General features: G+C 47.6%; 7 protein-coding genes across 10 annotated transcripts; 4 read left to right on the plus strand and 3 right to left on the minus strand.

Annotated features, from left to right (window-relative positions):
* The first annotated feature begins 50 nt into the window (after positions 1-50).
* LOC148379632 (serine/threonine-protein phosphatase 1 regulatory subunit 10-like) lies at positions 51-2706 on the plus strand. Its single transcript, XM_088364715.1, has 12 exons — positions 51-228; positions 323-409; positions 574-709; positions 787-838; positions 924-1013; positions 1075-1197; positions 1272-1332; positions 1415-1509; positions 1573-1677; positions 1741-1906; positions 1979-2048; positions 2182-2706. Exons 1-12 carry the CDS (start codon positions 89-91, stop codon positions 2245-2247), a joined length of 1191 nt encoding a protein of 396 aa, XP_088220841.1. The 5' UTR covers positions 51-88; the 3' UTR covers positions 2248-2706.
* A 562-nt stretch (positions 2707-3268) lies between these two features.
* Positions 3269-4680, plus strand: agr2 (anterior gradient 2). Its single transcript, XM_088365620.1, has 8 exons — positions 3269-3347; positions 3475-3606; positions 3692-3755; positions 3844-3896; positions 3967-4043; positions 4117-4180; positions 4367-4450; positions 4527-4680. The coding sequence occupies exons 2-8, from the start codon at positions 3498-3500 to the stop codon at positions 4574-4576; spliced, it is 501 nt and encodes a 166-aa protein (XP_088221746.1). The 5' UTR covers positions 3269-3347; positions 3475-3497; the 3' UTR covers positions 4577-4680.
* A 164-nt stretch (positions 4681-4844) lies between these two features.
* Positions 4845-7752, minus strand: tspan13b (tetraspanin 13b). Its single transcript, XM_088365618.1, has 6 exons — positions 7517-7752; positions 6460-6627; positions 6216-6296; positions 5845-5958; positions 5647-5757; positions 4845-5580 (listed from the first exon to the last, which is right to left on the minus strand). The coding sequence occupies exons 1-6, from the start codon at positions 7577-7579 to the stop codon at positions 5506-5508; spliced, it is 612 nt and encodes a 203-aa protein (XP_088221744.1). The 5' UTR covers positions 7580-7752; the 3' UTR covers positions 4845-5505.
* Positions 7753-8071: 319 nt separating this feature from the next.
* LOC148379635 (ankyrin repeat and MYND domain-containing protein 2-like) lies at positions 8072-11493 on the plus strand. 2 transcript variants are annotated; one of them, XM_088365617.1, is made up of 10 exons: positions 8072-8459; positions 8825-8889; positions 9322-9460; positions 9563-9661; positions 9736-9896; positions 9969-10183; positions 10257-10365; positions 10524-10652; positions 10745-10862; positions 10926-11493. In XM_088365617.1, the coding sequence occupies exons 1-10, from the start codon at positions 8393-8395 to the stop codon at positions 11102-11104; spliced, it is 1281 nt and encodes a 426-aa protein (XP_088221743.1). In that variant the 5' UTR covers positions 8072-8392; the 3' UTR covers positions 11105-11493. The 2 variants fall into 2 exon arrangements, with proteins under 2 accessions (XP_088221743.1, XP_088221742.1); XM_088365616.1 differs by having other exon boundaries at positions 8076-8459; positions 10257-10392.
* A 1702-nt stretch (positions 11494-13195) lies between these two features.
* Positions 13196-14157, minus strand: LOC148379636 (sclerostin domain-containing protein 1-like). Its single transcript, XM_088365462.1, has 2 exons — positions 13836-14157; positions 13196-13764 (listed from the first exon to the last, which is right to left on the minus strand). Exons 1-2 carry the CDS (start codon positions 14038-14040, stop codon positions 13334-13336), a joined length of 636 nt encoding a protein of 211 aa, XP_088221588.1. The 5' UTR covers positions 14041-14157; the 3' UTR covers positions 13196-13333.
* Positions 14158-14521: 364 nt separating this feature from the next.
* ilf2 (interleukin enhancer binding factor 2) lies at positions 14522-18008 on the plus strand. Of its 3 annotated transcripts, none has more exons than XM_088364471.1 (15): positions 14522-14678; positions 15055-15114; positions 15390-15432; positions 15529-15633; positions 15718-15795; positions 16231-16333; positions 16399-16464; positions 16544-16660; positions 16730-16808; positions 16910-16997; positions 17075-17136; positions 17214-17328; positions 17397-17487; positions 17573-17748; positions 17832-18008. In XM_088364471.1, the coding sequence occupies exons 1-14, from the start codon at positions 14674-14676 to the stop codon at positions 17722-17724; spliced, it is 1164 nt and encodes a 387-aa protein (XP_088220597.1). In that variant the 5' UTR covers positions 14522-14673; the 3' UTR covers positions 17725-17748; positions 17832-18008. The 3 variants fall into 3 exon arrangements, with proteins under 3 accessions (XP_088220597.1, XP_088220598.1, XP_088220596.1); XM_088364472.1 differs by having other exon boundaries at positions 17573-17729; positions 17818-18008; XM_088364470.1 differs by having other exon boundaries at positions 17573-17729.
* A 407-nt stretch (positions 18009-18415) lies between these two features.
* Positions 18416-20635, minus strand: pex11b (peroxisomal biogenesis factor 11 beta). Its single transcript, XM_088364473.1, has 4 exons — positions 20282-20635; positions 20060-20175; positions 19586-19787; positions 18416-19518 (listed from the first exon to the last, which is right to left on the minus strand). Exons 1-4 carry the CDS (start codon positions 20335-20337, stop codon positions 19104-19106), a joined length of 789 nt encoding a protein of 262 aa, XP_088220599.1. The 5' UTR covers positions 20338-20635; the 3' UTR covers positions 18416-19103.
* Positions 20636-20736: the final 101 nt, after the last annotated feature.

Genomic DNA, 20736 nt, shown 5'->3' on the forward strand with positions numbered 1-20736 from the left:
GTTTTGAAAAGCCAAAGCCTAGCTTCAAAGCATCAGCGCATCAGGCAGGCATTTTGGTTCTTGCGTCTCAACGCATGAACGGCAATCCATGCATCTTGCTCATTGCTTTTGGTTTTCAGGAATGGAGGGCATACAATTGGACCCCAAAGGGACTTTGGCGGGCGGGGATTTCCAATTGGGAAAAGATGGCGGACTTTGCAGCCTTGATGGAGTCCCAGAGATGATTAGGTGGCGCTCACTTTGCAGACCTCATGTTTTTGTCTATATTCACCCAATGTAGTTTTGTGATGTCATTGAAGCCCAAAACTCGTCCTTACCACAGCCTCATGCAAGCATCTACGGAGATGGTCAGTCGCTGTATGTACCTGGAAATTCTACTTCACACGAAATGTCAGCATATTTTTAGCAGGTAGGCCTCATGTCCACTTTATACCGTTCCTATATTCCACGTTTGGTTGCCGTCCGCCTCATTTCCTCCAAATTCTACATGCAACCTACTGTGTCAACATAAAAAGCTGTTCAACTAATAAAGGATGTTGGGTCCTACCGACTGTCCGCCCGTCCTTCATTTAGGTTCATAAGAGTGGGTGGCTACACTTTGCTCAACTCATGGCTCGCCTACTCCAAATCCACCAACAACACTTGTTTGCTCCAGCTCCTTCTGCTCACGCTACAGAAATTGCCCCTCAAAGTTGTGCACCTCAAACAGGTACTCAAACAGAATACAGCATTTTTGGAACGGTATCTTTTTTGCTCTTCTAAATTGTTTCACTTCTGTTTATACAGAACAACACAGCAAAGTTGGTCAAGCAGCTCAGTAAAAGTGCAGCGACTGAAGGTCTGTTAGCTTCTCTGGGTTCTTTGTAACGGTGAAAAGAGTTTGCATAGCTGCCAAACTCCAACGTTTGTACTTTATATTTTAGAATTGAGGAAGTTAGCATCCGCGCTCGTCGATGGCTGGATGGAAACGATTCGCTCGCAGAGTCTATCGAGCGCTTCCGACAATCCCGCCGGTATGGCGAGCTGACTATTTCGTCCATCCCTTTCATTGTCATATCTGCGTTTTATGTGCAGATAAAAAGAAGCGAGGAGAGAAGTTACACAGTCAAGGTGTGAAGGACAAGAATGGACAAGATGAAAATAAGAAACAAAAGGCTAAAACGCACTTGTCCCGCCATGCAAAGTTGCCCTCCTTCGGTCAGTCTCGTCTCATAATGTTCCTCCGAATGCAGAAGCTAAGTACGTGCATTTGTCTTGTCACATTGACCTAGCGTTGGATCCACTCATCAGCACCAGCCAGACGACTAAGCCTCCAGTCCACAAGAGGTCAAGGTAAGACATATTTCAACACAAGTCCATCTAGTGATTTGAAAAAAACATGACCAATAGGTTCTCTTTGTCCATGTGGACACAGCTCTGGTCCATGCGGCGCCGCTCCACCACAAAAGAAATGTAGACCTCGAAAGACCTCCTCGTCCGACTCGTCGACAGAGATCATTGCAGCCGATGGTAAGTGGAAAAATGCTCTTTCCATTTCCTGTGATCACATACATGTCATCAATTCTTTGTCAGAATGCCAACACTCGATCTGGAAAAGCAAGAAGAAGAGCGTTCACTGGGCTCAGGAAGATGAGCTGAAACAATACTTCTATTTTGACCAGGATGAGACAGAGAGGGGTAAGAAGCCACGACGCCTGTTGCATTCGGTATTCCAAAAGATACGATCGATGGCCCCCTCAGTGAACGTCTACAAGATCAAGGAGGTTTCTAAAAGCTCCAAACATGAGATGACATTGAGGCCCCGATGGCTCCCCCGCCATGAGGAGCGCGTCCACTGGACGTGCCCCAGCTCTCTGACGTTGGCCGGCAGCCAGGTCACGGAAATGGACACCCTCACCAGACAGAGGTGCGACTGTGAGAAAAGCATGAAATCAATCAAAACAACAATGGGATCTTCTTTTTTTTCTTTTCTCACTAGTGCCAGTCCCGACGGTCCACGTGAACCAGAGGCAGAACCTCTCCACCCCTGCCTCATCCCTTTGGATGAGGTTCGTATACACGATGGAAGCAGGGACGTAGACACACATTTTCCAGTGCTGTGGCCGTAAATGTATGCACACTGCGTCGTCGTGGCTGCGAACGCATCTGATGTAGTACTACAACTCATTGTCTTTCCTACAGTCAGCGGTGACGGAAATCAAAAGCACACATTGCAGAAACTTGCTCAACACGCAAGCAGGATCTTAAAGCTTGCCAACCGACAAGGCGTGTGTGTGTGTGTGAGTGTGTGTGTGTGTGTGTGTGTGTGTGTGTGTGCGCGTGCGCGTGCGTGCGTGCGTGCGTGCCATCGTCAGATCCGTGTTGTCAGGGCAGGGTTGAGTGCAGCTGGTGAATACAAGGGTCCGATAGGAGCAGCCTTTAACCCTGCCCTCTACTTCAAATATTGACCCTGTTGCTGTGCCAACAACACACATTGATGGAGAGGAGGAGGAGCTACTCCATGAATGGATGGATGGATGGATGGATGGATAGATGAATGGGCAGAGGCTCCAAGACGCCTCAGCACTAAACGTCTTTCCAAGTGGTTCTAGCTCTATAAATAAAAAATCTTCATCACATCTGATCAGCGTAATCTGCAAACTGCCAAACTATTTCCTGTTTTACAATTTCTCCTATGAAAGGATATTAAAACATTTGAACAGTAAACACTTGTTATGTCATTTTTCCATGTGGAGGCATGAACAAGAGGACATCCTGTCCGTTGGTCGTTTGTGTTGCGACTCTGCGGGCTTGAGAGCCGGATCGGCTGTCAAGGGGCCCGAGCGAGCGACCGACCGAGAGAGCCAACAAAGCAGCTATTGATATCAAGCGGGTCGCGCCAATGGGACACGGCACAAGATTCAAATCTCAAGTGCACCTCCAGTCACGGTAGCTGCAGGTGGAATAGACTGGTGTCCAAATACTTTTGTTCATAAAGTGTGTGTTTATGCATTCCGGCCAATCGCATTGCGCCCAGTCATCGTACCTTCTAGTTGAGTGGTACCACTTCAAAATGAACTTTTCGATGATATTCTGATTGATTGAGATGCAAGGGTACGTATTTGCTTCCCACCTGCTCAAATGAACAAAAGCAGAAGAACTGCCAAATGCAGATATCAAATGTATTGTAACATTTTCCGTGGAGAATATTTCGGGTGGCTGAGGCAGTCCGGCGCGGCGGAGGTGGTGAGGAGGTGGGGGAAAGGGCGGGACCGTGGGCGGACAGCTACTTAAATAGACAGCAGGTAAGAGGAAAAAAGCAGGAGATCCTGGAACAGTCATCCATCCGGCTGACCAAGCAGGCACAGGTAAGAAAAATGATGTTATCGAGTTTCACGACTACATTTTAACAACTGTAGCGTGATTGGAACATGTTCTTATCTAGAAAGCTGAAACTCTGCAAAGAACCGCAATGGTCATGGTATTTCTTTCAAGTCTCTTCCAGTAACCTTGCAAAGATGATCAAAACGTCCCTGTCACTCCTCTTGGTGCTTGTCGCTGCGTCCTTTACGTTTGCCAAATATACCCCAAAGGCAGGCAAGAGGGTCCCTCAAACTCTGTCCAGAGGTAAATGGCGGAAAATGGTCAACAGCAAAAAAAAAAAAAAAAAAGGCAACACTGATTTATTTATGTATTTTTCCATTTCATCCAGGATGGGGTGATCAGTTGATCTGGGCTCAGACGTACGAGGAAGGACTGTACTGGGCCAGGTCAAAGTAAGAAATGGATTGTCAATTTGTGGTGTCACTAGCTTGACATAACTCACCTCCATTCCATTCCATTCCATTCCATTTCTCCTTCAAGGAACAAACCCTTGATGGTCCTCTTTCACCTGGATGACTGTCCACACAGCCAGGGTAAGTTCCAAAACATTTTCTTCAAGCAAGTTCCAAGACTCTTTCAACTCTTTGTTGATTCTTCCTGCAGCACTGAAGAAAGTGTTTGCAGAGGACAATGAGCTCCAAAAAATCCTTGATGAGGATTTTGTTGCACTCAACTTGGTGGCAAGTTACACATCCTGACATGTAAAGCAAATTTAAAATTGTGAAGAACTGAGATGGTTTTGTTTTTGCACAGTATGAAACCACAGACAAACATCTCTCCCCAGACGGACAGTATGTTCCCAGAATCATTTTTGTTGGTAAGACATAATGATGGCAAATGTCATCCATCATTTCAGCTGTCAGTCTTCTCTTCCAAATCATCACGAGCTAATTGCAGCATAACAATGACAAAAACGCCCAGAATAATGAAAATGTGCCCTGAATTCAGAAAACGCTTTCTTTATCCATGGAGCTGAATGTCTTTTGCTTTTGCAATGTTGCAGACCCCTCCATGACGGTGAGGGCCGACGTGACCGGTCGCTACGCCAACCGCATGTATGCCTACGAACCAAATGACATCAAACTACGTGAGATGAAACTCTGCTGCTACCGTCCAATTGACGTGAGGGACGTGCAACGTAAGCATCTCTCTTCTTCTCTTAGTGATAAGCAACATGAAGAAGGCCAGGAAACTCCTCAAGTCGGAGCTTTGAAGCTGCCCTCAACAGTTAGCAGCGGAAAGACCTTCTTCTTCGTCACTGAAATGCTCCTCTTTCCCACATTGTCTTTCAAATAAAATTGAAAATGTTGAAAACGATTTCAAGTTCTTCTAACAGTATTGGTAATAAAAGCCAGATTCACTATGGACGTCACAAGACTATTTGCAGTGAATACAATTTGCACAGGCATGACTAGAAATCCGCAACGTCATCATACTATGCATTTTGTAGGGGGTCCTCAAAACAATAATAGCAGACCACCTTTTACTCCTTCAGTCTTTTATTGTGGTTGGACAGTACAAAGTCTCGGACGCTTTACACAATCTCCAGTGCACTTCTGACGCACTTATTTACAAAAGTCATGCAAAAGGCCAAAGAGGAAGGAAGGAAGGAAGGAAGGAAGGAAGGAAGGAAGGAAGGAAGGAAGGAAGGAAGGAAGGAAGGAAGGAAGGAAGGAAGGAAGGAAGGAAGGAAGGAAGGAAGGAAGGAAGGAAGGAAGGAAGGAAGGAAGAAAGGAAGGAAGGAGGGAAGCAGTCAGAAGCAGGACAAGATGGCAAAGTCTCAATACATATATCACATCATTGCAGTTCTTTCGTTCCACTTTCGCAGACATGGTGCAAATAATACAAGAAGAAGAAGAAGAAGAAGAAGAAGAAGAAGAAGAATTCAGTCACACGCCTGTGTTTGGTGCAGATTATTGCATTCAGTCATCTGGCCATCTACTTTGTGATTAAACAGCAGAACGTTCTGAACTAAATGGATTGGAGTGACAGCGGTGTGAAGACGCAAAAGCAGAATGTCCAGAAAGAGACATTTCAGTTGCCGTGGTGGGTGGCAGGTTACTACGTCTCTTTAAAAATCAAACCACATTGCCGCATATTTACAGGTCAAGAAGGAAGGTCTAAATCCGAGCGAAGCAGCTTTCAGAGGAACGCACTGGGGTTTGCTCGGGGGTCCTTCTGGTTCCTGTAGCGGTACGTCAGCCACACGCCCACAATCTGACAGCAGGAGACAATATATCCTATCATGTATCATATATTTGTAGGGGGGGACTTCCTACTTACCTCAGTAAAACTGAAAAAGAGGCCAGTCCCTCCTACAAAACGCAGGACTTCATCGGCGTGTTCCTGGATCTTATCGGCGCACGGCAAACAGGAGTGATTGGGGAAGCAAGCCTGCAGGAGAGCACACGCGCACGCGCTCGCAAAGCTGAAAGCCCACTCAGCGGACGGACGGACGGACGGGCAAGAGGGCAAACGTACGGCGCGGCAGGTGGCGTTGAGGTCAACCTGTCGGAAGCCGCAGCAGTTGAGCGTCTTCTCCACGTCTTTTTGAGTGCTGCGGGAGTTATTCCAGCCCACCTCCAGCAGATGATCCTGGGAAAGCGCATTTGGCATCCGTCGAGTCAGATGCAGAGCAGCAACTCAAAAACAAAATGGCCATCTCAATTCCCACTGCATGGAATGAACCCAGCACGCATGCATGCGTTTGGAATGTGGGAGGAAGCCAGAGCGCGCCCGGCCGAGCACAGGAAGACATGACAACTCCCAACAGGAAGGCTGGAGCCAAAGCCCAAAGCTCAGCAAGTGTCACCGGCCGGCGTTTCAGAAATGGAACGCGTCTTTGGACTCACCTGTTGCTCTTTGTTGATAGCCAGACAGGCACTGGAAACGGAGAACTGCACGATAAACACCATGAAGAGGATGATCATGTACTGAGAGTCAGGGTCAAGGAGTCATCCCAAACAACACGACAAAGCATCGTCGCTTGACAAACACCACTGCGAAATGTTTGAAATCGCGTCGGGAACATTTCTGGAGCCTTTGAATGCAAATTAGGACGCCAGCTTGCCTTCTATTTTTATACCTTAAGGATACAAAGAAGAGGAGGACCTGATGGTGCTTCACGGCACCGATGAGACCGGCCAGCGCCACGAAGAAGAGGAAGACGCCGACTCCGATGACGCCCCCCACTACCTGGAAACTGGAGACCAGACCGAACCACTTCCCCCATGCTGCGATTGCAATCATCAGCAGGCTCACCAGCTGCATGATAGAGCAACAATGTGGCCTTCCAGCTCATACGACATTTGGACAGGTTTAGCGCCTTATTTGTGCATCAACCACACAATCAATCTTCAGTGGAATGACTTGCTTTGTCAAGGTGGACAGCAAGTCAAAAATGCGTACTATTGTGGAATTGGAACACGTGTCCCACAGCAAGCTCGTGCTTCGTGCGACTCTTCCAGGTGAGCGTTCCCAGCAAGTGCAATGTCCACGCCGAGAGTTTAGGTGAAGTCATAATGGAGCTCCCTTTGAACCCAGCAGCCAAGTGGCACAGCAGATACGCACGCTCGTCACGCAGCTGTTTATCTCCCCGCTGTGGCTCCTTCTCAAGCTTTTCGCACTGGCTCAACATTAGACTGGCAGTTGTAACCTACGTTATGTCATTTGTAGCTAAAGAATTGTTGTTGTTTTTTCCAAGTTGTAACCTACGTTACAAGACTCGGATGGCATTTGTAGCCAAAGAGTTGTTTTTTTTCCCAAGCAACTTGCAGAGCGTGAGATTGCAGACGATGATAAAGAGGCACGGCATCCCCTGAAATTTCAATAAAAAGGCCGACGGAAGGAAATGAGCTCAGAAGGCTGATTCTCTATTCTAGAATAGCCAACAAGCGGCCTTTTTTGTCGCTTCCATCGTCACGCAATGAACATCTGACCAGGTTCCACGGTGAATCATTGATTTAGCAAGTGCGTGCGTGCGTGCGTGCGTGCGTGCGTGCGTGCGTGGTGACCTCACCACGAAACGTTTTCCATTTCTATATTACACGTGCATCGTTGGAAACTTCAGTCATGTAAAGATGCCATATATCATCCATCCATCCATCCATATGGTGCAGTGTGAGCGATGATGATGTGTTGGATGGATACTCACAACATAGAGGATGTTGAGCGCGCACAGGGAGTGCTTGGAGCAGGTGAATCCAGCGCAACCCATTTTGGACAGACAAAGCAAGAAATCCACAAATATGAAATAGGATGCCTAAATCAGGACAAGCATAAAGGTCTCAGCAGCGATGATCCCGCAGCCTAGGTCCAGCCTAGAAACCTTGCCCGGCTCAGCTCAGCGTTACGTCGGAGAGACGGAGATGGAGAGGGTGGGAACAAAAACAGGAAGTGAGACCAATTCCTTTCAAAGTCATTTCAATTGACGACGCGCTAACTCTCATTTGAATCACAAGAACACATGCAAATGGCCGAACTAAGCCTTAGAACCATTTTACATGGACAAAATAACGTGCTCGTATAATAGATGTGATTACAAAAATTGTGAGGACAGAATCACGTAGCAGAAGTCGACTGTAATCTTCCATGTCACATCTTGGAAATGAGATCAATTTGATTTATAAAATCTTTCATTTAATTCACTCAAATGCAGTCGATATGTACTCATTTCGTTTCTGTAATCGGAATTTTTCCTTGCCAAATAGGCTCTCTTACTTTGAAGCTGACTTTATTTCCGGTTACACTTTGAAGCTTGACAACTACAAATAGGGCGGAGCATCCATTCATTTTATTGTCCAGCGGGCAGACCTGCTATTCCCTTCAAATATTCATCAGAAAGACACCTAACCTAACCTAACCTAACCTAACCTAACACTTAACACTTAACACCTAACCCAGTCATTGCTCACCCTCCCAGCCCTACATTTTGTTTGCTGCCCTTCATCAGCCGTTTTGTGAACAGTTCAAATTAGTTTTGGAGCATTGACTGAAGAGCGCCTAAATAACAAGTGAGCAGAATTCAAGAATGGCTGTGCCTAACAAGGGTGAACTTACAGCATCTGAGAAGAAACTTTTGCAAGTGATTGAGGCTGGTGAGTAGAACCTTTGCAAGGTCTCGGGGTACTTCCACATTTCACATTTTAGATCTGGGTAGGCCGTAGTATCATATTTCAATCAAATGTCTACCTGCAAGGAAACAAGATGTTTTGCATAAATGGCATTGGGCCCTTGAGCTGTGCCTTCATTGCTATATTGCTTTCTATGGTATATTTAGATAAAAAAAAATGGAAAGAAATTCACACACACACACCTTCTCCACTCCAGCTATGGACAGATGTATGGGAAATGCATATATGTAAATGGTCATTTCTAAAAAATAAGAACAATTTGCGAAAGAGAAGCATGATTTACATTTTTGTTCTACGCGTGTGTGTGTACTTGTGTTTTTGGTCCGCAGGTGATGTGCAAGAAATGGCCCAAATTCTTACGAGCGAGGATGTACGGGTCAACTGTTTGGACGAGGTACTAAGACAGATGACACGTAGTTACTATATAGTATGTACGTCGTTCATAAGTTCAAGTGAAGTGAATGAGTCATTTAGCTGCAAACGTCTGCTTTTTAATGCAATATAGCAGGTGTAGGAAAAGCAAAAGTCTTCCTGCGCAGCGCCCAGTTACGGCACCCTGACAGACATATGTTCTCCATTGTGCTGGAGACATATGGAGATGACTCATGAGAGACAGGCATGGGCTTTATGATAATAGAAGGGCTCCACTACACAGGCTCCTTCAAAGTGCCACCTGAGCGTGACAGACCGCTTCAAGCCCACCAACCGTGGACGCATTGTGTCTGTCGTATTAGGTTAACGGCAAACAGATGATCATTTCCTCTTCAGCACGTCAATCGCTGTCCACGTTTACTCTTGTGCCCTATTTCTGATTTGTTTCCAAAAGTGCGGGATGACGCCGCTGATGCACGCGGCCTATAAGGGCAAATCGGAAATGTGTCGCTTGCTGCTGCAGCACGGGGCTGACGTCAACTGCAACCAACATGAGTACGGCTACACGGCTCTCATGTTTGCTGGCTTGTCAGGTGAAGAAGAAGAAGAAGAAGAAGGAAAATCAAAGAAACACCTCGCTCTCCGTTGTGTTCGATGATACCTACCACCAGACTTTGAATGCTTTCCCACCGCAGGCAAGACGGACATCACCTCTATGATGCTGGATGCCGGGGCGGAAACAGATCTGGTCAATTCTGTGGGTCGCACCGCTGCGCAAATGGCAGCCTTCGTAGGTGAGACCAGCCCAGGTCTGGAGTCTTAAGCGTGAAGCCAAACGCAAACGTCCCGGTGCGCGTGTTTTGGGCAGGCCAGCACGACTGCGTGACGGTCATCAACAACTTTTTTTCGCGGGCAAGGCTGGAGTACTACACCAGACCTCAGGGGCCGGAGAGGGAGCCCAAGCTGCCTCCGGGCTTAGCGGGACCCCTGCACAAGATCATCATGACGACCAACCTCAACCCGGTCAAGGTGAGCCAGGCGGGCCTGCAAATGCACGGAACTCCATCGACTGACTACGTTCGCCCTACTCTGACCTGACAGATCGTCATGCTGGTAAGGGAGAATCCTGCTCTGGTGGACATCGGGGCGCTGGAGAAGTGCTACCAGGTGATGGACCTGCTGTGCGAGCAGTGCGTCAAGCAGCAAGACATGAACGAGGTGCTGGCCATGAAGATGCATTACATCAGCTGCGTGCTGCAGAAATGCCTCAGCTTCTTACAGAGACAAGATGACAAGTTGGACGCCTTGGTGAAAAGGTCAGTGAGTGAGTGAGTGAGTGAGTGAGTGTCCTGGTGGCTAAAGGTCCAGTTCATGTGGCGTGCCGCGCAGCCTTCTCAGGGGGAGAGAGAGCGACGGCTTCCCGCAGTACCAGGAGAAATTCATTCGAGAGTGCATCAGGAAGTTCCCTTACTGTGAGACCACTCTGCTTCAGCAGCTGGTGAGGAGCATTGCGCCACTGCACATTGTAAGTGAAGGAGATAACAGAGCGCTTTAGTTTGGTATTTTCAAGACCAGCGAGGCCACATCACGTGAGTGAGGGCCACCGACGGCAAAAGGCAACAGATTCCGCCCAACGTCCGTTTGCCTGCTTTCCAGGGCAACCATCCCACGGCCTACTCCGTTTTAACTCAGGCGCTGACCGGTCAGATGGCCTTTGCGGATGCCGACTACTGCGCCACGTGCGGAGAGCGCGGAGCCGACAAGCGCTGCTCCCTCTGCAAATCTGTGCGTGAGGATGCCTGCCTGCCTGCCTGCCTGCCTGCCTTCCTTCTCACAGAGGAACTCTGGCCGTATCTGCTTTTTGCTCTGGCTCGCAGGTGACGTACTGCAGCTTGACGTGCCAAAAGCTCCACTGGTTCACCCACAAAAAGATGTGCAGAGCTATGCAGGAGCAGAACGCCGCTTTGGAGGCCCCCAGGCTGAAAGAGCTCAAAGGTGCTCTCACTTGTTAGTCCTTTCCAGATGAAAACACGCGCTAACACGCACTAACTCTGTTAGACGATGAGAGCGACCTGGTGACGGAGACAGCCAACTTCCTTCAGGAGTTGTGCCTGCGGGCCGAGGAGACGGTGGCCGCCGTCGGCGGGTGCCCGGCTGAGCTGCTGGGCTGCCCGTCATCGCAGCAGCAGCAGCAGCAGCAGCAGCAGCAGCAGCAAGCGTCCGGCTCCCAGGAATGAAGGGGAACCAGCGGAGGCGCAAATCCTATTTTCATCCAGCAGGCAAAAAAAAAAAGATCTTTCCGAGAATTTCAGCACACCGAATGACCGAATGATAAAAACAGCGTTCCCTCTTGAGGGTGCTCGAGAATGAAATGTCAGCCGTGCTCGAAGCGCGCCGTTGGAAAAATAACCCAGGGAGTTGCCTTTCGAACCCGAACGGAGGTGGAGCCTTTTCAATATGTGGTCGGATACAAACTCAGGTCTTCTACTGGATCCATCGGTGGTCTTGTGTGTTTGTGCATCAAAAGAACAATAGCTAGTGAGTTTCTTTTTTGTAGTATAACAAGATCATAATAATACAGTCTAATATTTGTAAAGCAACCACAGTGTTAAATACATGAATAAATAACTACCTCTCAAATATAGTATGTATATATTTTGCGGCTTTTGTCGTGTTAGAAAAGACAAATTCCACAAAAAAAGCCATAAACAGGATCAGAGAGTGACGAGCGATGAAGATGGCTTCTCAAAAGACTTACTTTCTTTGCACACAATGAACATCCTTGGGCAATGCCTTGGATTTCTATAGAAGCCCGTGGTCCAGACGACATTGTTCTCCGTCTCCCGTGGGATCCAGGTCAGCCACCAGGGTGCTCCATATGGCACCAAAAGAAAGCATGGCTGCTGTCAGCAGACTGCCTGTCAAGAGAGTCGTAACTCACGGTCTGCTCGAAGCACCGTAGCTCCAGTTCAAATATCCCGTTTGTGAGACGTAGAAATCAAGAAAATGTCATTCTGTAGGATCAAATGACTGATGGGCTTCTTTGGAAGACCCTCAGGTACTTTTTTTGGGGTTTTGTTTTTTTTACACCAGACTGCTATTATCACAACTCTCTGTGTGATGACGGAATGTGACAAACCTGGTTTTGGAGGTAGTAACCGGAGAGCATTTTGAAGGCCAAATCAGTCTGGCAGATTTGGAGCGGATTCCTTTTCAGTATTATCAAAAGATGAGGAGGCCACGTTGCGGCAAGTCACTGTCAGAGAGGCCTGGGAAAGCCTGCCATGGTAAGGAGACACCACACCTGGGTTCTTGGCTCACCCGTTTCGGTAGCCGGTCTTTGTCTGGATGCTGCTGCGTGATTTGGATCATGGACATGTGCACACATCCATAGTACGTGCTGATGATGACCTTTTTTGTTAAGACAGACATTTATAAATAGCAAGCGCTACTGCGGGCATCCTATTTGCTCTTGTTTTGACCGTGTGCGTAATTCAAGAGCTGGCTTCGGGATGAGGTCACGGTTTGCAACAAGGCTATCACATGCACTTTCTGGGTGTTGCCACCTACCTACATAACAGCGCTGTTGTTTTCTGCTCTTGCCTGGATGTGCGCTGGAATGGATGGGCCACCTCGACCTTCGCTTGACTTTTGACCCTCACACTTTAGGCACCAATTTGTGTCGACTTGACACGGCTTGTACAGGTAAGGGAAGAGGTGAAATTGAAAGTTGTCTCTTTTCTTTGAATAGGTCTGCAGGAGAGAGCGCAAACACTCCTTGCAAACTATTTCAAGCCATTGAGCGCCTAACAAAACGGGCCTTTGTGCCAGTCTATTTTTGCGAAGCTGGACGACTCCAGATCCCTTTAGATCCCCTGGAACAAAGTGGCCGTGTAGACTTGAGGCCACACTGCCGTAAATCACAAGCTGCAAAGCGATCACAATGCTTTTTTTCTTCTTCTGCAGGTAACGCAAACATCCTGTTGCAATGGGGCGCAGGTGATTCTATTCACCGCGTAGCATCAACGGCCCCGGCCCACGGCTTTTAGAAAAACGAGAGGCGACGCCAGACAATGAAGTCATGTTGCCGCAGCTGGAATGAGCTAGCCTGAAGGTGAAGGTATTGCGTTCACAAAGCAAAGTATGACACGTCTGCTGAAAAGAGCGTTTCATGGCTGGGCTCCTGTGATGACTTTCTTTCTTTCTTTCTTTCTTTCTTTCTTTCTTTCTTTCTTTCTTTCTTTCTTTCTTTCTTTCTTTCTCTCTTTCTTTCTTTCTTTCTTTCTTCCTCTCGGGTCTGCCTGCAGCATGAGATCGATCACAAGCGCTTGTCTTTGTCAACTCTTTATTTCAGACAAAACCATGGTACGGACTTCACAAGGACTCTCCATGTTCTTCCTGTACAAAAATAAATGACAAACGATTTGGTCAGAAAACAGCATACAATTGCTGTGACCTGCTCCGTTTCATTCCACACGCAGACCAGGAAATTGGCCTTGGTCGGAGCCGTCCTCCCTCCTGTGTTTCCTCTTCTCTTTGCCACTCGGTAGCGCCGCATCCTTGTGCCGCGACTCGTTGTGCTGTCTGCTGTAGCGCTTGCACTTGCAGGAGGTTACCACAGTGATCTTGTAGGTCCTGCTGCTGCCGTCCTGGCACTGAAGCCAGATGCGCTGGCTCCGGCTTCGCTCCATCACGCAGCGCCACTCCTGGGCCTCTCTCCGGCTCCAGTAGCTCCCGGCGTAAGGCGCGCCCATCCAGTTGGGGAGCAGGTGAGCCGGCAGACATTCTCCGGCGCAGACCAGCTCTTTGATGGGGTTCATGCTGGTGCACTGGCCATCTGAAATGTACTTGGTAGAGCGCAGCTCTCTGCAGCCCACCTGGCTCTGCTCAGGCGCTCCTGCCGCATGTGAAATGCATTTGGCCGACGTCGCCATTGACAGAAAAGCATTTGCCGCTGCGTCAACTCACCGCTATTCGTCGCTTCCGACTGCCGCCGTCTGCCGCCGTTCCTTGCTTGGTTTGCGTCTTCCGTAGGCGGCTCGTCTTCCGCAGATACGTGGCTCGGCTCTTGGCTGAGGGACTCTGTGGCGTTGTTGGAGAAAGCCGTGCAAGTCCTGCTCAGGAGTAGCAGAACGGCAAACAGTTGGACTTTGCTCGTCAGGCGGCGGGTCATGACTGCAACAGTGGGATGTGACAATGGGAGCTCCTGGCGCGGCAAATGCTTTTATATCCAGGTGTATAGCCCTCACTCCACTTTATGAATGAATAAGACACACCCACCCAACTAGCCTGCAGCCTGCACTTGAATCCAACCCTATCCCCTTCCACACAGTGCACTTCATTTTCACAAGCATGCTTCTTAGATTTCGGTTACTCATAAGCCAGCAGTTTTAAGAGCGTCATAGTAATAAGAAGTGAATGAGCTTGTTTTATAGTTTTGATGAGCACCGTATTTTTCTGCAAGCAGGTTCTAAGTTTAGGCCACAACCAAATCAAACAAGTAGATGAGTTTTCAAGCCATAGATGCACAAAAACAAATACTATTCAGTCTGTCTGCTATGGGGCTTCATAATATTTCTAAATAGCGAAGATGGGACGTTCTCCACTTATTTATCACATACGTAGGAGTTGTATATCAGCCCAAACCAGGCGGTGGCAGTGTTGCTTGCCATGCTACACTTGGATCGCTGTGGAATCAAAGAAGAAGAAAGGGGAAGTCGCAAGCTCGTAGCCCAAGCAGCAGAGTGCAAAGCCTCATCTTTTCTTCTCATTTTCTTTCCGTTCCTTTGCCAAAACGTCGTACGCGATGAGGTCAGAAAAACCCAAAACAGAAAACTTTGAAACCTTGTGTGGTTTAGTCTAGTTCATAGAAAAGATGTTGATTAACAATTGATTCTCTTGTACCTAGTAGCCTAGCTCAAAACTAGCCACTGAAGCTCAGGAGAGATGATCATTTTACTGTATTAATGAATTGGTATAACATCTTTCTCAATTTAGTTTACCTTGGGCTGCTTAATGCGCCGTTTATATTCGACTTTGTTTCATTTCGTTTGTGTACGATGATCAATCATGCTAATATGTTAGCGCTTTCACCTCGCTGCTTGAATGGATGGATGGATGGCCGTTCGGTAGATTGTGTCCTCATCGATGGCAATCATTTCCGATTGATCTCTTTGTTTGTGTTTAGAGGGGACCGCGGCAGGGGTCGAGGAGGCCGCTTTGGGTCCCGTGGGGGAATGGTTCAGGGGTGAGTTGGACTACCTGGTTTCGATGCTAATCGTCCTCGCACCATTAGCAGAAGAACTGACCCTCATTTGCAACTCAAATTGGAATATTTGTTCATCACTTGTAATAATGTATTCCCACATTTTGGAGCGTTTCCTTTGCTCAATGGTAGCAAATTCATGGCCCTTCACCACACTCAATACTCCGCTCTATTAGTTCGACACAACTTGCTATTACTATATTTAATGTTGTTTCCCTGTGCTTTTACATGACGGTGGATATTTCACTTCTGTTTAGGTATCGTCCGTTTATTCCACACATCCCATTTGATTTTTACGTGGTGAGTAAAAAACCCCCCCAAAAAAAAGAAGCGCAACAGCAACATTTTGTTGTGTGTGTCTGTATATGTGAAGAGACTAATTGTTCTCCTTTTCAGTGTGAGATGGCCTTCCCCAGAGTGAAGCCCGCACCCGACGAGAGCGCGTTCAGCGACTGTCTGCTGAAGAGAAATCAAGACCTTAGCCCAACACCTACAGAGCAGGTCAATACAGACACACGAGATTGTCACAGAAGTTAAGGTTGTCGGCGGTAACCTTGGTTTAATGATCTCTATCTGAATTTACAGTCCTCCATCTTGTCACTGGTCACAAAGATCAACAATGTCATTGATAATCTGATTGTTGCCCCTGGTAATTTTGAAGTGGTAAGTCATATTTAATCCGCATTCAATGCAATGTAATTATCAATCAATCAATCCATCCATCCAAGTTTGAGCATGCCAAACAAGGAATTTGACTCTGGTAGATCTTTCGAGGGTGTGAAAACTGTTCTTGAAATGTTTTACACCAAAAAGATCACAGAAATGCAAAGATTCCTCCATTGTTTTCTGTGGCCAAATGACAATTTAACAACGGTGCCTGGCTATATAGCCCAACACGCATAGAACGAGTGATTCTTAGTCTAGTGATATTAGACACACGCCACCACAGATGCTGCCATGCAAAAAGAAATCACAGAAAAGACTGCCAGAGCTTTGCAAATTGAAATGAATGTCAACAAATGCCATGTTAATGAATAAATAAGCAGTGACTTTGGTCTGGATTGTCATAGCGAAATGTGTCATTTTTTCTTGATGCAGCAAATTGAGGAGGTGCGTCAGGTGGGCTCATACAAGAAGGGTACCATGACAACCGGCCACAATGTTGCCGACCTTGTCGTTATCCTCAAGATTCTTCCCACACGTGAGTCTTTGCCTTTGCCGATCTCCTTTAAGTCCTCGGGTTGTAACGATCATTCCGTATCGTAGTGGAGGCTGTCGCATCGCTGGGCAACAAAGTCGTGGAGACTCTTCGAACCCAGGACCCAAGTGAAGGTACCGCTGAAGGGTGTCAAATAGTGTATCCTTCAACTAAAAACTCAAATGAAGCTTATAAACCACATGTGCGTGTCAGTGCTGTCCATGCTGACCAACGAGACGGGCTTTGAGATCAGCTCAGCGGACGCAACTGTCAAGATTCTCATCACCACTGTCCCTCCCAACCTGCGCAAACTGGACCCCGAGTTACATTGTACTAGCCACACACACGGAACATAGCCAGACGTGATGTCCACGTAAACGACTTGTATGTGTTTTAAAGTGGACATCAAGGTACTGCAGAGCGCCCTGGCAGCCATTCGCCACGCCCGCTGGTTTGAGGAAAACGCTTCTCAATCCACGTGAGACCAAAATGCCCTTTGACCGGCCTTGGCTTTTTTTTCCCCTTCTTCTTCTTCTTCTAAATAACGATCCAAATGTGATGTCCTTTCCTGATATGAAGGGTTAAAGTGTTGATCCGCCTCCTGAAGGACCTCAGGCTGCGCTTCTCTGGCTTTGAGCCTCTCAACCCTTGGATTTTGGACTTACTGGTAAAGGTGCACTCAAAGCTCCAAAATGAGCCCGAGTTGGCACCGTGACATGTTTTGGCAATGCAATGCTGTTCCAGGGTCACTCAGCAGTGATGAACAATCCATCCAGGCAGCCTTTGTCTCTAAATGTGGCCTACAGGTCAGTTGTTGTGCATTTGTGTTCCACGCAAATGCGTGTCCTATTCCAACACAGTTTGCTTCCTTCCCGTTTTGTAGGCGCTGCCTGCAGATGGTGGCCGCGGGTCTCTTCCTGCCCGGCTCGGTGGGCATCACCGACCCTTGCGAGAGCGGAAACTTCCGAGTGCACACGGTCATGACTCTGGAACAGCAGGTAAGGTCCTTTTCTTCATCTCATAATTAGAACAATAATAACAACTTGTATTTGTGTGTCATGTGCAGGACATGGTGTGCTTCACAGCTCAGACACTGGTGAGGGTCCTTTCGCACGGAGGTTTCAGGAAGATCCTCGGCCTGGACGGAGATGCAAGCTGTGAGATCTCATTGTGAAATTCAAGCGACTGTAGTGCCGTGCAGTGCCGTGCCTGCTGCCACTTTAGCAATGATAATTGTGGTAGATCTGGCGACCGAGATGTCCACTTGGGATGGTGTGATAGTCACCCCTTCCGAAAAGGCCTATGAGAAGCCCCCTGAGAAGAAGGAGGAAGAAGATGAAACTCTGGAGGAGGGAGGGGATGGAGATGACGACAGCATGGAAACCCAGGATTGACCGAGGTTAGGTTTCCCTTGCTTGGTTCGTATTAAATTCCTTTGGTAATTAGCATATGGTTCCATTTCGACGTGTCATTTCTAATATTTGTAGCCCTCTTTGCACAGTTCATCGTTAGACCCTTTGAAGAGAGCTGCTCCGCCCTGGTACCTGGACAGATTCACCAGCAGGATTCCACATTCACAATGCTTTTAAGAAAAAAGAATTGGCCACAGTAATGAATTTTTCTCATGTTTTTATTGAAGCTGTTATTTTGAATTAAACGTTTTTTTTTTTTTTTTTTTTTAATTGTCTTTGAGTCTTGTCATCATAATATATATAGTAAACGTAGTTGATCGATTACGTCACGGTCGGTCATTGGGGCGGCGCCACTAGGTAATGGGGGCGGCCAAACGGTTTCACAAATCCGCCATCTTTACTACTCGGAGTGATTTTTGTAGTCCAAACAACTCAAGGATGCCGAAGTAGAGAGAAGGATTTGCCGAGAGACTTTTTTCGGTTCCTTCAAGCAATGAAAACGACGGACGAACGGACGGACAAACACAGTAAAGCGGTAAGCCTGAGATGACTCCAAAATAATCAACTGTATTTCACTTTCGTATTATTGCGTGTCTATGAGGCCCTCGTTTTCATAGCATTAGCCTGAGTCTTTCTGCTTGTGGATGTAGTTTGAGTAGTTGTATCAGACGAATTGCATCCAAGGTGCTGTTTTATTCTTGGGGAACACAATCATGTGTTAATTGCATTCGTTAGCTTCTCGCTAGCGCTAGCATTAGCTTGCTTCGTAGCTTGACTGCAGTGCTTGTGCTACAAATATGTCCGTCACCAATCTATCTATCTATCATAGGTCACTTTTAACCTCCGTACACATTGCACGAGTGAGTATTTTCAGCCATTGCAAATGTCAGTGGCATGACCAGTCATCAATCCCAATAAGCCAAAAGCCATTATCCAAACGTTTCAGATTCTCAACTAATGGCAAAGAACACCCACAAACATCCCATCAAATGGATGAGAATACTGTGTAAATGACCTTGGAGGGCGCGTGGGACCACAAAATCAAATGTTAACAAGCAAAAGCCATCAGTAGGGAACGTCACACAATGTTTGATACTAGGTGTCTATTATGGCTCATTCCAAACGTTTTTGTCACATTTATGAAATATTCTAAACAGCTCAAGATGACGTGACACAGTGGTGAGCTGTTACATGGCATTTTGATGATTTCTGTAATTGTGTCGTGATAGTGGCAGGCAGTATTTAGCGACGTATGAAGTCAGGTCAAGTCCAAACTCCAAGCCCAGGTATGCGCAAATGCACAAGCCATCTTTGACCTCTGAGCTGCTCCCGAAAAGTCGTCTTTCTCGCAGCCTGCGGCTTCACGGCTTAAGCTTAAGCCAAGGGTGGACGATGGTAAGAATGGAGAGCAAAGAGGACGTCAGTCCACAGGCGCCGACAAAGCCCGTTCCAGTGGGGTAAATGGCGAGACGGTCCAGCGGGATGAAGAGGTCGCACGCGTTCTTCAGCAGATCCAGGAGTAACGGCGGATTGCTCTGCAGCACCGTTGCCAACAGGTAAAGCCGCCCGTGTAACCACGCCGACAGATAGGGCAGGATAGCCAAAGCGGCGCTGGCTGGCGAGGACGGTGAAGACATATCGGGGGCCGTCATGGTGGGGCCGGGATGGCGCGACGGGGGAGATTTGGCCGCTCTGTGGCGCGCTTCACGTTCCATGAGGAGGTGCAGCTCGTACACGTCGCGAGTCAGGTTGAGGATCAGAGCAAATAGGTAGTACCTGCAACATGCGGAAGGAAACCAAAGATTTGAAATTGACAACACTTTGGACTGAAATATCAGCTCACTTGAAAGATCTCTGGCTCCATTTGCGCTGGTCCAGTTTGGATAGGAGGCCCGTCTTGCCCGCCCAGAGGACGTTGTCACAAGCAAAGTACATTGCTTTGTTGAGGTGGCTGATGGTGAGGCAGAGCCTCAGTATGCTGTCAGAGAGATGGATAGCCCGCTTTGCCGCCTCGATGGCCTCCACCGAGTTCCCCAGACGCAACACTGAGTGAGACACAAGCGCAGTTGATGGACCATCATGAACGACTCGGAAAAATACGCCGTGTAGGAAGTCAATGGCAGTTGCACCTGGAGCGCCAACAATACGTTGCTTGGGCTCCCCCTAGTGGTATGTAAAAGAATCGCTACCCAAGTCAAGTACAGCGACTTGGTGTCAACTTTAGAATATGGTTTCCAATTGCGTTTCTCGACTGTTGCAGACACAAACTAAGCATTCTTTGAAATAGATTTCAGGGCTTCGACTGCATTTGACTTACACTTTCTTGCCAGGCTCATGTGAGCTTCCAACTGACTGACAGTTGTGCGAAGTTGCGTTCCTGCTCCGCCTTTGTGCAACGTATAGCCCAGCAATGTGCAGGCATATTGAGCAGCTCTGCAAAGCGCAAAAGAAATATACACGTCATCTTTCTTGATTGAGATGAGATGAGATGAGATGACACCGTGCAGCCAGCGCACACATCACATCGGTGTAACTTTACCGTATAATCCTCTCCTTGGCTTGGCTCTGCGAATTGAACCTTACCCAGGAGTCCATTCTGTCGTATCAAAACAGCTGCGCGCTCGCTGATCGGTTTTAGTTTTAGTTTTAGCAGCTGAGCGCCAGTAATCCGTCAGTGCTTTCGCAACAGCGAAAATCTGGTGGTATTGTCGAAACAGGCGCCTGCCTCCGCGCTTGCAAAAGCTGTCAAATACGAGTAGAGCGATTTAAAATGGCATTAAATACATGCAGACTGGGTCATTTGTATGAAATAGACTACGAAGCACCATTTCCAGATCGCTTCAACTACTACTTCTTCACTCGTTGCCAGAGGGCTGTTAGCAGCAGCCGAATTGCTAGACTGCCCTCTTGTGGCGAAAAGAAGTAGCCAGGAACGCAGAACTGGCAAAAGAAAGAGTGCACTTTTTATATTAGGTTAGGAACCAACCCAGTGAT

Source organism: Syngnathus floridae, chromosome 21 (assembly GCF_059516105.1).
Source record: "Syngnathus floridae isolate MCC-2025c chromosome 21, RoL_Sflo_1.0, whole genome shotgun sequence".
NCBI lineage: Eukaryota > Metazoa > Chordata > Actinopteri > Syngnathiformes > Syngnathidae > Syngnathus > Syngnathus floridae.

Coding starts and splice junctions, on each gene's coding strand:
- LOC148379635 (XM_088365616.1), top strand. CDS start 8,393: ATGGCTGTGCCTAACAAGGGTGAACTTACAGCATCTGAGAAGAAACTT. Junction 10,184..10,256: donor TTGGACGCCTTGGTGAAAAG/GTCAGTGAGTGA, acceptor CGTGCCGCGCAG/CCTTCTCAGGGGGAGAGAGA. Junction 10,393..10,523: donor GCATTGCGCCACTGCACATT/GTAAGTGAAGGA, acceptor CCTGCTTTCCAG/GGCAACCATCCCACGGCCTA.
- ilf2 (XM_088364471.1), top strand. Junction 15,634..15,717: donor GCCCAACACCTACAGAGCAG/GTCAATACAGAC, acceptor CTGAATTTACAG/TCCTCCATCTTGTCACTGGT. Junction 16,334..16,398: donor CCTCAAGATTCTTCCCACAC/GTGAGTCTTTGC, acceptor TCCGTATCGTAG/TGGAGGCTGTCGCATCGCTG.
- LOC148379636 (XM_088365462.1), bottom strand. CDS start 14,040: ATGACCCGCCGCCTGACGAGCAAAGTCCAACTGTTTGCCGTTCTGCTA. Junction 13,765..13,835: donor GTCGGAAGCGACGAATAGCG/GTGAGTTGACGC, acceptor CACATGCGGCAG/GAGCGCCTGAGCAGAGCCAG.
- agr2 (XM_088365620.1), top strand. CDS start 3,498: ATGATCAAAACGTCCCTGTCACTCCTCTTGGTGCTTGTCGCTGCGTCC. Junction 3,607..3,691: donor CCCTCAAACTCTGTCCAGAG/GTAAATGGCGGA, acceptor CATTTCATCCAG/GATGGGGTGATCAGTTGATC. Junction 4,181..4,366: donor TCCCAGAATCATTTTTGTTG/GTAAGACATAAT, acceptor GCAATGTTGCAG/ACCCCTCCATGACGGTGAGG.
- pex11b (XM_088364473.1), bottom strand. CDS start 20,337: ATGGACTCCTGGGTAAGGTTCAATTCGCAGAGCCAAGCCAAGGAGAGG. Junction 20,176..20,281: donor GCCAAGGAGAGGATTATACG/GTAAAGTTACAC, acceptor TGCGCTTTGCAG/AGCTGCTCAATATGCCTGCA. Junction 19,788..20,059: donor CATGAGCCTGGCAAGAAAGT/GTAAGTCAAATG, acceptor TGTCTCACTCAG/TGTTGCGTCTGGGGAACTCG.
- LOC148379632 (XM_088364715.1), top strand. CDS start 89: ATGCATCTTGCTCATTGCTTTTGGTTTTCAGGAATGGAGGGCATACAA. Junction 839..923: donor TAAAAGTGCAGCGACTGAAG/GTCTGTTAGCTT, acceptor TTTATATTTTAG/AATTGAGGAAGTTAGCATCC. Junction 1,678..1,740: donor CCAGGATGAGACAGAGAGGG/GTAAGAAGCCAC, acceptor TGGCCCCCTCAG/TGAACGTCTACAAGATCAAG.
- tspan13b (XM_088365618.1), bottom strand. CDS start 7,579: ATGGGTTGCGCTGGATTCACCTGCTCCAAGCACTCCCTGTGCGCGCTC. Junction 5,959..6,215: donor CTATCAACAAAGAGCAACAG/GTGAGTCCAAAG, acceptor GCGCTTTCCCAG/GATCATCTGCTGGAGGTGGG. Junction 5,581..5,646: donor TCTTTTTCAGTTTTACTGAG/GTAAGTAGGAAG, acceptor TCCTGCTGTCAG/ATTGTGGGCGTGTGGCTGAC.